Source organism: Pipra filicauda, unplaced genomic scaffold (assembly GCF_003945595.2).
Source record: "Pipra filicauda isolate LSUMZ 115617 unplaced genomic scaffold, ASM394559v2 scaffold338_size783178_pilon, whole genome shotgun sequence".
NCBI lineage: Eukaryota > Metazoa > Chordata > Aves > Passeriformes > Pipridae > Pipra > Pipra filicauda.
In genome coordinates this window covers 601911-618541 of record NW_024104463.1, presented here as the reverse complement: position 1 = coordinate 618541, position 16631 = coordinate 601911, and the positions used below count along the sequence as shown (strand labels likewise).

Sequence of the window (16631 nt, the reverse complement as noted above, 5' to 3'; positions counted from 1 at the left end):
GAAGTACAGGCCAGTTCATTTGTGGGGCTCTGACCCTGAGCAGCTTTAAGATCCCTGCGAGTGCTCTGGGAAGCCCTGGGAGGTTTTCTTGGCACCCCTCATCCCTGCCAATTCCATGTGATTGGCAGGCATAATAGTGGGAATGTTGCTGTCAGTAACAGTGGTCATGCAGATGGTTGCAACTGCTTTTGCTATAAAGGTTTTCAGTGTGAGTGGGTTTTAGTTTATATTAGTAAAAATTTTGCTTGATTAAAAAATAGTGTTTGTTGTCAATGACAAGAGGCAACTCAGCTTAAAGTAAAATATGTGCCCTGTCAGCAACACTGGTTTATGATCTGACCTCTTAAGTCTTCCAATAGCATTTTTGCATGATTTCTGCAAGGTAAAGGGTAACTTTTCTTTTTAATCTTTGTCTTCATTTGCATATCCCTCCCTTTCAGCTCGCTAGTTAAGTAACAGTGGCTGCTGTTTCCTCCAGCCTCTCTAATTACAGGATGATTGCTGCTGAGGGCATTGCAATTATTTGTGAGATTACACCTGCCTTTTCTTAGTAAATGAATCATCCTTAAGTGACAGTTTGACTGTTGATTGTGCTGGAATTAAGGAGGATTTAACGAGCAGGCTCAGATCTCACTTAGTGCTGTTCCAGACAATGTGCCATCAGTGTCAGCGCTCACAAGGTGCTTCCTCCTGTGCCTGGTAACAGGATTCTGCTACACAATCCGTGAAGGAAGAGCTGCTGCTCCTGCCACTTTAGATGGAGGAGAGCAGGCAAACTCAATAATTGATACCAAGCAGGGCTGATAGCACCCCCGGACACCCGAGACAGGCTGTTTAACTGCCTCAGCTGCTGCACCACTTGCTTTTCCCCTCCTTGGAAGAAGCAGGTGTTTGGCCAGAATGATTCTCAGCTTGGGAAAGAAATGCTTTTCCAGTAGCTGACAGGAGAGCAGGATTAGGAGAGTCAACCTAGTTATATATACTCTTGAGTTCCCAGTCTGATACTCTTCTTTTGTCACTTGCTGATTTTAAAAGATGATATATTCTAAATGTGTTCACATTAAAGGGGGAGAACTCACATGGGCCTGTGAGAGAGGTGGATAATCAGGAAGAATATTTTGGTGGTTGTTCCCTATATATACACCCTCAGGAGCTCCCTCTAAAACAAGTTGCATACTCTCTGAATTTATGAAGGATGGTGTCAACTGATTATCAAATATTTCATTGCCAGCAGTGTTCCTAGTTTTGGATGCAGGGCAGAATTTCCCTTAAATATGTATTAGATAAGATAGTGGAGGTTAGGGGATATTCCTGTTAATGGGATGGGACTGATTATTTATGTCTCTTCACAGCACCTGCAATTGTAACTGGTTTTGTGACTGATTTAGAAATGCATGAAATGCAAACTCTTCCACTGCTTACATGTTCTTTGGTGAAGTGTATGAATTTTCTAGGATAACATAGATGTTCAAAAAGTGAATGAAACCAGTGTAAATTCAGTTCCACCACATTTAGAATGCAAGTGAATGCTTGTAAGCTCTTCTTTCATGGTCAGCGAGCTCTGTGTCACATTTTAGTAAGTTATTTGAAATTCTGGGATAGCACAGGGAGAGCTGATTAGTTTTCCTGCTGTTCAGAGCAGGGGCTGTCCATTTATCCATATTCCTGACAACAGGAGTTTGGAGCCTTTGCCAAAGTGACCACAGTGCAAAGTAATTGTTAGCAAAAGGGCTTAATAACTAATAAATAACTACATAACTTTTATTGTTAAACCAGTTGTCTCCAGGAGAGAAATACTTCGAGTTAGAAGACATTTTTCTTCATCTGTTGTTTATAGTTTTCGAGATCCACTTATTGAACATTTTTGGCCTGTATCTCACTTTTTGGATTTAATTTTGTTTCCGATCTGGTCATTCCACACTGGAGAAGTATTTCAACAAGCTGTTTTTTTTTTTCTCCTGGAGTTCCCCATTAGCAATATTTTTTTTTTTTTACTGATAGGCTTGTCCTTAGGATATTTTAGTTCTTTTACAGCATATTTTGCTTTCTGAGTCAAAAGCAGATCATACACAAATGGCATCTTTAATGTTTTTCTGTCAGATCTGAGTCTCCTCCCAAAAGTTTGAAAAAGAGTTCTTTGCAGTTGTTTTCAATATTTCTGTAGTACAATGACACCTTTTGTTTTTTAACAGGATTGCACGTTCTTCACTCGGAAGGAAATCCTCCGGTGAGTAAATTGTATTAAACTTCTCCTTCGTGATTCTCATGGAAGGGACTAAATCTTTTTATCTGACTTGTGAGGAAACCAAATAAAGCCAGTTATTTTGCATGAATGAATGAGTGTAGGATGGGACTTAAGATGCACTTATAAAGTGTATTTGTTACAAGGAGACTGATGGTGAGTAGCTTAAGGTCCCAGAGTTTTCTGTGACTTTGCATGGAAAGGACTTGCTGCTTTTCTGCTCAATCATACCCTGAGGGCACATCCTTCAGTCAGGGTATGGGCTGAAGTGTGGGAAGAACTGGTGGAGCTTAAACTGCAGAGCACTGAGAATGTTTCAGTGCCAACTTCCCCACAGAGAGTCACAAAGCTTGGGATCACTGTTTGCAGTAAAAGGGCCTTGGGTTTTCTTTTGTAGTAGGGATGGATTGAGCCAAACTGAAGCTATTTCTGCCTACGTATATGCTGACTTCTTGCCATGGATCCTTGATCTTCTGACCAGTCAGGTTAAGGATCTGGGAAAGTATGACATAGATCCTGTCCTGTCACTACCCATGCTGTTTTTCCCGAGGATTTTTGCCCTAGTAGAGGGGGAGAATAAATCTGGGGTATGTATCTAGACCTAGGAACTCATAATGCTTCGGGTTCTCAAATTTGAAAAGCTGCTCAGACATGAGAAACTTTGTTTTCATAAACATTGGGCACAGCTTTGAGATCAGAAGTAGACATGATCTCTGAGAGAAATGTTACTTGCCTCTGCTGTGTTGCTGTAGAGTTCAGGAACACTCATGGTCAGTGGCTCTGTCAAGGCAAAACTAGTGGGGTGCTTTATTTTTTGTTGGAAAAGTAGAGGTGGTATTTCAGCTAATTCCTTGCATAGCCTGTCCTCATTAGTGCTGGAGAGGTGATGCTCTCACTCCTCAGCAGTGCACAGCACCTGAGACCCCTGTGCAGGAGGGACATTGCAGCACCACTGCCTGGGCATGTCCTTTGCTCCAGGTCCCTCTGATGGTTGTTACAGTTTAAAATCCAGTCCTGTGGCTGGAGAACATTTTCATGAAGGCCCAGGGTGTGACTGAGTCAGGATGTGTGGGCAGGGAGCGGGGGGCAGCTCGGCCCAAAGATAAGCTCAGCTTAATGCAGGCTGGCTCCTGCAGAGGTACTGGTGCCCTCAAAGTGAGCCAAGGCTTTACAAGAAGGAATTACCACGGCAGGGATGGAACTTCTTCAGCAAAGCATTCCTCAGCTCTGAACCTCGAGGAATGGCACGTAATCAGCAGCTATAAACAAGTTTCGTGCTGTGTTTGTGGTGTCCTGAAAAAGTCCTGCAGCTTCAATAAAAATGAGTGGTCATTTCATGCTGGCGAGGCTGCAGCAATGTTAGTTCTGCTGGAGAACACTGAATTTGGCAAGAACAGAATTTGCCATCACAAATTGTTCACAGAAACAGCTGTGAGTCCAAAAGAACCGAAGCTGTGTGGTTTAGATGTTGGAAGTGATTGGGTGATATTTCTGTGCCATCATTAGTTCCAGCATTTGGATATGGAATAAAAGATGTCCCCATGCAGCCACCAGATCTCAGATACATACATCATATAGCCAGACAAAAAAAAAAAAAATCCCAAATAGTTTAATTTCCTGTATAAAAGAGACCTTTAGCCACCCTCTAAGTCTTAAAAATCAACAGGTACTTTTCTTCTGTTTAACAGGGCTGCCTTGACACAGAACTTCAGAGGAAGATTTGTTTGGATTGGATAAACTGAAAAAATTGCTTTATTTTTCTCAGATGTTATTTAAACTCAAATTTGTTATAGCTTTATAAACAGTCAATTACTTGTATTTGTACTGTGTTCCTGTGAGGGGAAATGGTTATTAATTAAGATTTTGACACATTACAAAGGTTAAGGTTCTCTTTGTCACTTCGAATAACTAATCTGTTCTGAGAATTGTGGGTGAAGTGATTTGTAAACTGTGATACTGGGTCATCCTGCTCTTAGGAGTAATTTCTTTCTCTTGTGGGATGATATCTAAGGAAATATTGGAATTAAAGAATAATGGACTTCCAGTGCAGAAAGCAAAGTGACTTACTTTGGTACATGTGCACCTAAAATACATCTAGAGAAAAATTTGTGGACAAATAAGAAGCATAAAACATGTGCAGTACAGGCCCCATTTAAAGCATGTGACATAAAATGTGACCATTTTTATAACAAGACTGGAATATTGGCGGGGGAGAATGGAGTCAGAACTGTAAAATGCTGATAAAAGAAAGGAAATAAGGAATCAAACATCTTCACTGAAACTGTAATTAGGAAACTGCTTAGTCTGAGTAAGCAAATTTTTTATTTTTATAATCTGGAAAACATTTTCAAACTGTAACTTCGAACCATCACGTGCAACTGAGAAAATATGGAAAATGGACTTTGGAAAATACACTGCAGATTTCAAGAACAGATATTCTAAAGCAATGAAATTTGAAAATGTCATTGCATGGCAGGCAAACAGGGATTTACAGTATTGCAAAACCTGGCTGTGGAATGAAGAGTCAGCAAGTTTTGTTCTCTTTTTCTGGGCTGCAGTGGGTAAAAAATACTTGTAGAGAATGAGTTTGCAATGTGCAGCTTTGACAAGCAGATAAAAACTGCTTGAAATGAAAAAAACCCTGAAATGAAGAGGTATTCCTGCATGGAATTGTCACAAAACATTCCCATGCATTCTTCAGTTTTCCTTGACACGTGAGACTGAGGTAAAACTTAGGTTGAAGTTTGATACCAGGACACTGGAGACAGTAAAAACAAATGATCTGGATTTGCAAACATTCTTTTAAATCACATTATTTTGGGGGTGGTTTTTAGTGTATGCCATATCCAAAACCTGAGGCTGCACTGCACACAGGGCCTGGGGCAATGGTAAGAACAGGTCCCAGTTTATTCCAATTAGAGCACTCTGTTGTCCTGCAGGACATCTGGGTGGAAACTGAGCTTTATTTCTGCTCTCCTTTAGGCAGATTGCACAGCACCACAAACTCCACAGGGCCAGGCAGAACACTCCAAGTGTCTCTTTAATAACTGTGTGGTTTGGAACTACGTTTGCAGGCAGATGATGTGCAATCTTTTTACCCTTCATGGCAAGCATGACAGAGTGGAGGGGTCACTGTAATTCCTTGGGCTTGGTGATAAAGGAAGCAGCTTTGAACTGGGAGAGAGGTTCTCCTGCTTTTCCAGAACAAGTGGGTGCTTTTCTATATGAGCAGGTTTGATGTGGGACAATGGGTGGGATGGAGGCTGAGGAATTGGAAGCTTCTCCTCACTTTCTTACTCTGTCACTGGTCTGTGTGAGCACCTTTGACAAGTTACCACTGTAATTAGCCTGTGTTACCCACACTGAATATTTTCATGCCTTTTTAAGTATGAGGATAATATTTCCCTTGTCTTGTCAGTTTAGATTGAATACAAATTACTGTCTAAGGAATAGAGTAGAATCAAGAGGTGACTCTACATGTCTGAGGAGTTTTACCAAATAGGTATAAAATGGGTTATGATCCCCTAGTTAATTAGCACTTACTGATTTAGCATATCCCTGTCTCAGTGAAGAGGGAGCTAATTACTGCTGGGAATTTGCTTATGCACTGCAGAACGTTCCCAGGTGTGGCATTAAGAAGAGCAGGACGAGTTCTGTTTAGGCTAAACTGAATTTCTTGTGCAGCTGCCGAGTTCAGTGAGATCATCCAGCAAGGAGTAACCTCACCAAAACAACAACAAAAAAAGCTCTGTCTTGCTCCCCACCCATTTGCATGACTGTTAGTGAGGAAGAGGTACAGTTGTGTAGGTGGGGATGAGGGGATTAACATGGCAGCTTCAATTTAGATTGATTTAAACTGATGTAAACCAGCACGAGGTTGCAATTAGGTGAAATGGGCTAAGTGTTTTTATCTGTCCCTACAGGGAAAGTAGCCCCATCAAAAACCCAAACAACAGTAAATCTATTTTCTGCTGGTTTAATAAGCTGAATCAGCTCTCTGAGGGATCAGATGAGTGCCAAAGCTGGCACAAGAGCCAGAGTGAGCAAATGCAACTCCTGAAAATGAGGAGAGGAGAACTAGGCTTAGCAAATCCCTCCCAGTGAGGTGTTGGATTGACTCACACACTGACTTCAGGGTGCAAGACTGTGGTGTCAGCATCAGCTTAAGTGAACAAAAACACAGGCTATGGTCAGAGGGGTTGAGGACACGATCTTCTGATTGGTAACCTGAGTGCAGATAATTTGCAAATTATTAAAGAATAATAGAACTTACGAATTTTAAGTGAAGAAGGAATTAACACAGAATAGGAAAAAATGGATCTAGGAAAAGAATAAAATTAGACTGTGCCTGGTGAAAGAGAAGACTGGAACCCATAGCTCACCCTTGGTGTTTGACAGGCATTTATCACCAGAAAACCTGTCAGGACACAACTGTGCTGTCTGGAAGGATGCAGAGCACACTGGTAGACAGTCAGTTCATAAGTGCCCAGAATACAACACATGCTCTGAGACAGCCACTGTGGATTTGTTAAAAGCAAATCTTCCTTTGAGTGGCTGCTCTTGTAAGTCAGAGAAAAGAATCGGGTGCAACATATCTTTATTTTGGTAAGGGGTTCTACCTATTGCACTTGTGTGAGTGCACACACCTCTTGGGGAAGGTACTGCTGAACACAGAAAGCTGGTGAGAGTGGTGAGGGCTGCAGCCACTGTGAAGATCAAGATTAGCATTTTCAACTGTGCACAATATATTAGAGAAATGATTAGATTCAAAGTGAGCAAAAGGAAATCCACACACTCAACTGAGAAAAAATTGCAAGTGCGGAATGGAACAAAAAAAAAAAACAAAAACGGGGCAGGGAGTTGGTGACCCAAGCAAAGTGAGCATAATTTTAACAAACACACACACAGACCCCCTCCAGTGCTCTTGCAGAAAAGGGAAATGTATTGCTATGGTGCATTGCCCTCAGCATTGTTTATGGAATGTGAGAATTGCACTCCAGTCAGCAGCGCTGGGGCCTCAGGAGGAACACACTGCCCACTTTTGGGCATCACCAGTCAAAAAAGATTTGTTCTACTGGAAAACGTCCCGTAGAGAGAAACAGGGATAAGAAGTAAATATGACACGTGAAGGAAGGTTGGAAAAACACTTTATTCATAGCAATGAATCTCTTCATGTAACGTGCCTCTCTTGTGATTGTAAATGGGAACGAATGGTTGAGTTGTCTCTTAAAAGGCAGTATTTGTGTTCCTCAGTTCTGTAAATCTGATTTTCCAGCAGACAAGCTTTTACTCCAGTAATAATGGTTATGTGCTGGCCAGCCCATCTGTTTCTGCTTCTCCCTGTAGACAAGTACAATTTGGCAAATCCCCAAGCAGTGAAATGCAGGTGTTCTGGGGTGTCTGTCCCAGCCAGAAAGCACAAAACTTGTAAATTAAAGTTGTGTCACTTGAGACCGACTGAACTGAGCTGGACAACTGCCAGGGGAGCATGGCACTGACTGACTGAGCTGGGCACCATCTGGAAAGTCAGCAAACCTTTGAACCTCTCTGTAGAAGAAAATGGATTAATTAATCTGTTTCATTCTCTTCCCTGCCTGTTTCTTGGCATGTTTTTGATGGGCGAAAGGTGAGGTGCAGAAGAGCCCTTTGAGCCAATCCAGTTATAATGCTGGATTTTAAATCTGAAACCTGCCTGAGGGTTAAGGAGTGAATTCCTTCAATAGCAGGAAAATTTTCCTTTTAAGGGAGCAAATGCAGCAAACTGCTTGAGGTGCAGCTCCCTGTGGAGCAAGTTGCTGTGCAGATGGAGGGAGGGGTTAGGACACAGCTCCTGGTTTTCTTCTTAAAAATTTGGGGTTCAGATGCAGAAAGGGGAAATTCCCATATTGTCAGCTTTAGGGAGAAAAAAACTGCTGGCCAATAAATATAGTTTGAGGGAACTCTGTACTCTTGGAAATGTTCCTGAGTTTTAGGCAAGAAGCTACAAACTGGAAGGACACGTATCCTGAATCTGCTATTGATCTTCTGTCAGAAGATAAGGAAGCACTTTTTTCTTTTTTTTGTTTCCTTCTTCCTGTGAGAGTGACCAAGCCTGGAACAGGCTGCCCAGAGAGGTTGTGGAATCTCCATCCTTGGAGATACTCAGAAGCCATCTGGATGTGGTCCTGGGCATCCTGCTGTAGGTGCTCCTGCTTGGGGTTTGGACCAGAGGATCTCCAGAACTTCCTCACAACCTCAGTCATTCTGTGATTTTTGAATCACCAGCAGAAAAGAGGCCTGTGAGCAGGGTTTTGAGTGGTGCTTCAAGGAAAGAAAAACATTATTGATCTGCTTTTATCTATACTCACTATGCATCATGTAGTTCTGGGAACAGCAGAGTGCGTGTATTGAAAGTCAAAGCCTTCCTGAGTATGACAAGATATTTTAGAATAAGTATATTATTATAAATTGTATGCCCAAAACATTTCTCATAATTTTTTTACTTTTACTGCAGATGATTTGAGAGGATATTTATCTAGTATTCTCTTGAATTAATTTGTGCTGCTTCATTTTGTATTGCAGAGAGGAATAAACACTAGACATTTTAACTAAAATCCAGCAGAAAGCTCATCTATCCACCTTTTCTCATCCTATTATGCTGCCTTTCTATAAATCTGATTTCTGTGTCCAGTTAATGTATTTTATTGATATAATGAAAATAACTTCAACTGGAAAGCATAAAAGGGACAAGGCATATCAGTCACAGACTTCCTTCACCTTTCAACTCTTCCTGCTTGTGTTTCTCACTGCTCTTTGTTCTTTATGTATTCATCAAAGTGTGGCAATTTAGTGAGCTGTGGTTTCAGTTTCTATCTGAAATTCCTGGTTGGTACCTTCAGATGTGGCATCAAGTTTCCTGTCGCTTTGGTTTCAGCATCACATGGTAGACCCCTGTCTCTAATAGCCTGTTCTAACCCCTTGCAGTCCTTGGAGGCAATAATTCCCTGAGGAACTGGTGCAGCACAGAGCTTTATGCCTCAGTTACCATGTGCAACATTTAACTGTTGTTGCAAAACCAGTTTGTGCAAGTATGGCATAAATCTGAGACCCTGACAGTATTTTCCTTATCAGTTGCTGACAGCCTCAGAGGCCCCTCCTTCCTCCGTTTCTCAGCCCTTGATTGAAGAACCTCCTTTCTCTCTGAGCAGCTTTTTTTCCCCATGTGGCAGACCTGTGGGTTTAGGTTTGCCTGGATGTGTTGCCCTGTCCAGTCACACGTGTGTCCATGTGTGTTAGAGCACTGTAGGACCAGAGGATGTGTGCAGCTCCCCACTGTGCACCAGTGCAGGGCCACAGCCTCTGCAGGGGGTTGTAAATCAGTGCATTCCCCCTGCAGTCTGTGCAATCCCAGCTCACATGCTGCTGCTTCTTCTCCTTCCAGCCATCTCAGTCTCCAGGGGCTCAGAAGGGCTGATAACTCAGACCTCAGTGTTTCCAGGGCTTTGGGATTTTGTCAGAGCTCCTGCTGGTCTCTGGAGTGGTGAATTCTTCCCTGTGTATTACAGGAAATCCTGCTCCAGCTGTTCTGTTCAGCTCTGGCATCTGGACAGGAGCCTAGAGCTTTGGTTGTGGTGAATAACCAAAAGTGCAGCTGAACAGCAGCTGAGCAAGTGGGAAAAATCCCTCTTTTAAATTTAGAAAGATGGCATAAACTCAGGGAACAAAGAAACCAGGGAGAATTTATTCGGCGCGCCGGGTCTTTCTCTCACTGAGTTTCCGGGGGAAAAAGACCCTTTGGGCTTACATCTTATACATTTTATAGTTTCACAAAATCCCACCATTTTTCAGATAAGTTTAATATATTCATTTTTGCCTAAAAAGGTTTCTTTTCTCTAAAAAGGGGCTTTCCCTTTATTCTGATTGGCTGCAAGGCGTCCCCTGTCAAAGATGATGGATCTTCCTTTGTCCTTAGCCCAAAGAGAGAAAAGAACTCCTGTGTACAAAATGGCCCTAAAAGATTTTTAAGAACTCTTGCATTTCCCTTATCTGGCCAAAAAAGACCCTGATACTCAAGTCCAGTTTTTGGAACTTGGATATCTTACAACTTTGTGATCATCTATAGAGAAAGCCGTTTTTTTATTTCTCATAGAAGGGCTGACAGTTCAGACCTCAAAGTTTCCAGGGCTTTGGGATTTTGTCAGAGCTCCTGCTGGTCTCTGGAGTGGTGAATTCTTCCCTGTGTATTACAGGAAATCCTGCTCCAGCTGTTCTGTTCAGCTCTGGCATCTGGACAGGAGCCTAGAGCTTTGGTTGTGGTGAATAACCAAAAGTGCAGCTGAACAGCAGCTGAGCACTTCTGTGGTCCTGCTGCTGGCACAGGTCCTCCCGTCCTGGCCAGGCAGTCTCTGCTCAGCTCATGCCACAGCTCCTGTGAGCTCCTGGAGGGATTGTCCACAGCACTCCCTGCCCTCTTTCATTGCTACACTTGGGCCATTTTGCTGTTTCTTTTCTGGGAGCATGCAGAGCAATCTAGAGTTTACTCTTCGAGGTGGTCTTGATTGTAATGGTAAAGTCTTTGAATGCATTCCTGTTATTTAGGAATAAATAGGATGTATGTTGCTGAATAAAAATGTTTTACCCTTAGAGCATAAATCAAGGGATTGTTGCTATGAAGGCAGGACCAGAACTGGGGGAGATGTTTGTTCCTTTCTAAAGGCCACTTGAAAACCTCTATTTATTTCTAATCAAGGAGCCATTACAAGCTTTTATCTTTTGTTTTTAGCTCTCCTTCAGTGCAGAGTTCCTATTACAAAGGCAGCCCAGCGAGCTGCAATGTGTTGTCCCTACATTTAATGGTGGAGATGTGTGGATACCAAGCCAAGGAAGAGCTGCTCTGTGTTGTAACACACCCACTGGTGACCTTGGGTGCAGTCTGACTTCCCCCCAAAGCTGAATGGCAAATTAAAACTGCCATTACATGCAGGGTGTAAGCAGAGAAATCTTTTTTCAGGTCTCCTCAGATGTAGCTGGAGGCTCTGCTGTGAGTTTGGAGGCATCAAGCTGTGTCCAACAAATACCCACAAAGTGTCACCCCTGCTGGCTCCAAGGTGCTACACCCTGGAGAAGTGGGGACATGCTCTGCTCCAGCTTCTTTGCCATGTAAAATACCCCAAGTGGCAGAAGGAAAGGTGGCATCGACCAGAAGCAGGCTGTGGGGGCAATACTGTATTGTGCATTTTTTGTCCTGAACACAGCTTATTTTGTTCTCACTGGTTGATGGGCAGCTGGGTTATTTTCAGTCTGCTGCTGTCTGCAGGGGTAAGTCTTGTTCTGCCCTTACTTAACTGATTAATTTAATAGAAAAATTAGCCCCCCCATTTTCTTGCACTGCTGTTGCAACTGCTTCAGTTACCTCCAGGAACTGAGTGTGAAAACTTCTGTATTTTCAAACACATCAGTTCCCTGAACCTCACTGCAGATCGTTAAGTGTTAGTGCTTATGCAAGGGACCTGAGGGGGGGGGGGGGGCTTCAAATTTTCTCCAAGGGCAGATCAGCAGTCTGGGTTTAGACTGGATTAAAGTGATACAGAATCACAGCCTTAATCCTTGAGTGTGGTACATGAAGCTTAAATATATACCAGTACCTGTGGGGACAGAGCATCATCAGTAAATTAAATTTCCCATTAAATTTATGACTATTTTCCCTCCCACTCTCCTTTGTGGCAGGGAAGACACTGCCAATTTTTCCTCTCCTTCTTCCATGCAGAGTAAATGAGGCATCCTGGTGACAAAGAGAGCACATCCAGGAATGGGAAATGCTTCTGCATGCATCCAGAAGAATCTTCTAGAGCAAATATAACTGCAGGACATGTAATGGTCACTACTGCAAAGGCTGATGGTTGCACTGTTGGGCATAAATGATGGTCAGTGTATGGTGATGGCAGCCTTTCCAGATCTGTGTGTTCAGACAGCACTGCAAAACCTGACATTGCTTCCCTGACAGACCCAAACGTTTCTGAGTGTAGGACAGGCAGCTAAAGCAGCTTTGGGCTATTTTCAGGTGTGCTTCTTGTGAGGAGCACGCTGAGTAACAGCACAGAAAGCCCTTCCTCTCTAGGTCACAACTGCTCTGATGGGCTCAGGTCACCTGGGAGCCTTCTGCTTCTACAGGAACAGGAGAAATATCAGAGCCTTTCTGAGAGGTTTGTTTCTTTTCTGTTTGCAGTTAGTAATTAATGGTGTTGAGGGATGTGTCAGAACAGTCAGGAATCAGAGCAGCATTTGGGAAACGATCACTGGGTCTGACTCACAGGATTTGTCGTGGTGCACAACACCACGAGCTGTACTGATGTACTGCACAAAGGCAGGAGGATTATGGGTGTAAATAACCCTGATGTCTACTGAGCTTTACTCTCTCTTACAGAGCAGCTGATCAGAAATGCACTGTTTCTTTGCCAAAAACTAAGTACTCATGTGGTGTAGCAGAAGTTATTCAAGGAAACGGGAGTGTTGTGGAACTCCTGCAAAAGGGACTGTGTTCCCAGTGATAGTGGCTTTCTTGGGATCCTGTTAAGGGGCTGAGCTGTTTTTTCTGTTATTTTTTCACCCTGTTTTCTGCAATATCCAGCATTTGATACACTGGAAATCCAGTTTGACATAAAAGAGTTCATTGTGTCCCTGAAGAACCTTCCAGCATAAAGACCTTCCAGTGGGAGAAGGTGTTACTGGTTTTTGTTGGTCAGTTGGTCAGGGTTTTTTTGTTTGCTTTTATGTTTTGTTGTAAAGGACGATGGAGCAAGTGCAACACACTGTATGCTGGGTTTGGAACTGAAGCTGGAGAAATCTTCTGGCCCTTTTCACTGTGGTATCAGCTGCTCCTGCCGTGTGATAAGGCTGTTACAAATAAGAGCTGCAGGATCCTTGCAGACGAAAAGCGTGGGGAAGACTATTTTATTGCTGTAATTTAGTTTGCAGGAGTCAGATCACAGCCACTTCCTACAGACTCCTTTGGATGCTTTAGTGTGAAATGCACTCAGGTGGAAAGCTCTTATACCTGCAGATCTTTGACGTGGGGAATTAATGGAAGAGTTAGTTGGGAGGAGAACAGGATGTCAGAGCTGCCCTCAAATCTGCTGCTGATTACTGGCACATTCCTATGTCCAGCAGCTGCCTGCCAGCTCATTCTAGCAGAGTCTAGTCTAGAACTGGAAAACCACATCCTTCTTTAAGCTACTGAAGGGATGGATGAACTGCAGTCTAAATAGGTGGTTGTAATTTCTGTGGACAGGATGGTGAATTCTGTCAGCAAGAAATGACAGGTTTGCTTTGCACTGATGTTACCTGTTACAGAGAGACAAACCTTTGTCCTGGGAAAAGGAATGGCAGTGAGCAGCTGGGCAGAGCTGTGCCTGTCCCCTCTCTTTGATCTCTCTCCATTTAAGTCTCTGTCATGGAAATAAGGTTGTTGCTTCACAGCAAATGGCACCTGGGACCCAGCATCGTGACCCTTCAAGAGCCTTGCAGGGCTGGTTTTTTAGGTTAGAATGAAGTCACCTGCTCTGTAGGTATTGTTTCAAAATTTCTTATTTAATTGGATGAGCATCACAAGAAGCTTTTTCTGTCAAAATAATTCTGAGTTCCAGATCACCGTGAGCCACAGTGGTGACAGTGAAGTGCTTTTCTATGTACCTATAATAAATACTTCTTATTTGTCATCTTAGTATTGAGTCTCTGTTGTAGCACTGTTATTCCCAGTACTAAAGTAACTTTAAATTCATATTGTTATGGCTGTTTCTTTTATTACTGTTAATAGGTGTTTATTTTTGTGATATGCTTGTATTTCAGTAAGACTTGCCACATTTTTAGATTTGTCTTATGTTTATTGCAAGTAGAAAGGGAACCACCTTTTTTTTCTTTTTTTTACAAACATGAGGTTTAAGAGTTATTATTGACAACTGTAGAAATTCCATACCTTGCCTTTCAGGTTGATGTAACAAGCTCAGTAAAGTAGGAAACACAGACCACTTCATTCCAGTCCCTTCCCTCTTTTCCAAAAGAGAACTCCTTGAAGATGACTAGCTTGGTGTTTGGATTCACAGCCCTGTTGGAGGACACAGAGCAAAGACAGACAAGTCTAATACTGGAGGAAGCAGAGAAGCAAATCTTGGCAGTTACAATAAGCAGGGATTGTCAGCTCCTGTGTTTTCAACGTTGCCCACAGTGGTTGAGTCGTGCCAGTGATGAGTGCTTTATTTTCTTGAAGACTAGAACACCATTTCAGTATTCTAGTTTTTTAAAAATAAGACAGTCCTTCGATGGATATTTGATTGGAAATGTTTGCTTTCTTTTAAGTGCTTTTAAGCTGGTTTTTCTGGTGTGTTTAGAGGCGTCCTTGTAGCTGCTGTTTACAAGGCAGAAATCAGCTGCTGGAGAGGGAAATGGCTGTTGCATCTTGAATTACCCAGTATTTATGAAATGTCAGGGTGAGCTGTGGTGAGCTGTGCTCAGATCAGTGCACATCTAATTTCCGGTGGGGCACAAAATATTGCTGTGCAGTGGGAAAGGATCCGTTCCCTGAGATCCAGAGAAAACGTCTGCCTGTGCTTCATTCCGTGTGTTCTTTGTGGCACGTCATAATCATGAGAAGAGAGGTTTATTTTCTTCTAGTTTTTGAAATGAATTACCCTCATGGGTCTGAAATGGCTTTGATGTGGGGCTGACTGAGGGGCTGACTGCAGCTAAAGCTGGAAAGATGGAGGGGTTGGGGAGGCATCACTTTGTGTCTTACTGGTTTGGTTATGTTCTGCTCTTTAAAACACGATCATCTCTACTTGGAATTGTTAGTACACCGAGTGAGCAGGCAGGAATTTTTGCTAAAAGTAAAATAAGTCACAAAATACAGCTTTTTAATATATACAGGAAGTACACGTGGCCTAATGAGAGGCCAGAATACTCTGTGTTAGTACATAAGATGTCACAAAGTGACCACTTTCTGCCCTGAGCAGTTTATGAATTAGGTGTCAGACTGAACTTCCACGTATGAAAAGAATTACATTTTAAAGTACCTGATGTTTTCTGTGAACAGCAACTTCTTGATCATCGTTTCTCTCCTTTTTCCATGTATGGCACTGGATAGAGGCCTGACAGATTCATGCTGAATAGATTGACTGATCTTTGAGCACTGGAATACATGTGTTCCCTCTCCAACCCTTTTGCTCTGTTATTTGACAGAATCTTGGATTCTAGATACTTGTGCACTAGAATTAAATATTACTGGAATCAGTAAAATTAGAAAATCAGCAGAATTAAATCCAACACATGAATTGCTTCTACACAGGTAATGTTTTACTTCCCAGGCAATTTCTGTCTGTAGTTTGTTTGAGAGCACAAAATTTGAGATCCATTGGTGAGTTTGAATAGGATACCCATTGTGCTTGAAGTGTTTCTATTCCTAGTTTGAGTGAGCATCCCAGTGACAATAAATATGCTAAGATAGTTTTAAAATTTACATCCTGCTTAAGTTGAGGTTTTCTTTACATAGGGCTGTTTTCTCTTGCCTTTTGGGCTGTGCTTTTGCACTCATTCACTGGAATATTTGGACACAGCAAATAAAGGGTGGGATTAACACTTGTTAACTTAGTTCAATTAGTAATTTGAAGTAATGCTGTAGAAACATTTGTGTGGTCTTTGCCCAGTTCGTGCATAAGACTGAGAGAGTTTTATAATTTACTGGTAGTCAGCTTCTAAATATTTAGAAACATTGGTATTTCATGACCTTTGACTGTTGCTTTCCCAGCACTCTTATAAAACTAAACTGGATTCTATTAGCACAGCAAACAAGCTCCAGAGAGCAAAACTAGGTTTGTGAATGTTGGACTTTGCATCTCTCTGTAAAAACATTTGTTTATTGCCTTTAAAATATCCTGGTTTATGAATAAGCTGTGCCAAGAGTGACACAAAACTGTGTGAGACAGTGAAGTGGAAATGCTCTGTGTGCTGGTGTCAGCCAGCACTGGAGCTGTACAAGTAAATCTGTGGTGTCAGTGAGGCATAGAGAGGAAAGGGGCTGTTTTAATTCAGAAGTGAGCTCTCCCAAGGAATCTTTTGTCTGTAGCATCGTAGCTGGATATTGTTTGGCTTTGAAATTCTTTGAGCTGTTAAACAACACCTTCTTGCTTAGTGCAGCTCAATCTATACTGAGCTGTGATCCTGGGATACAGTCCCAGTGTCAGTGCCTGGGTTCAGGCCCACAGCTCTGCAGTGCCTGAATGTTCCCTAAATGCAGGTCCTGTGGCCACGAGGGTGTTGGGAGCAGTTCTGCTGTTGGGAGCAGTTCTGCTGTTGGGAGCAGTTCTGCTGTTGGGAGCAGTTCTGCTGTTGGGAGCAGTTCTGCTGGATGCTGCATCAAAGC

At 42.5% G+C, this 16631-nt stretch overlaps 1 protein-coding gene across 4 annotated transcripts in view; it reads left to right on the top strand.

Moving 5' to 3' along the window:
* CIB2 (calcium and integrin binding family member 2) overlaps window positions 1-16631 on the top strand; it is a 43669-nt gene that overhangs the window by 10789 nt on the left and 16249 nt on the right. For all 4 annotated transcript variants that reach the window (XR_003539042.2, XM_027712236.2, XM_027712233.2 and 1 more), the window contains exon 2: window positions 2193-2227. Coding sequence is in view for 2 of the 4 variants with exons in the window: in XM_027712233.2 (XP_027568034.1) it covers window positions 2193-2227 (35 nt within the window). In the remaining 2 variants the exon portion in view is untranslated. The remainder of the gene's footprint in view (window positions 1-2192; window positions 2228-16631) is intronic.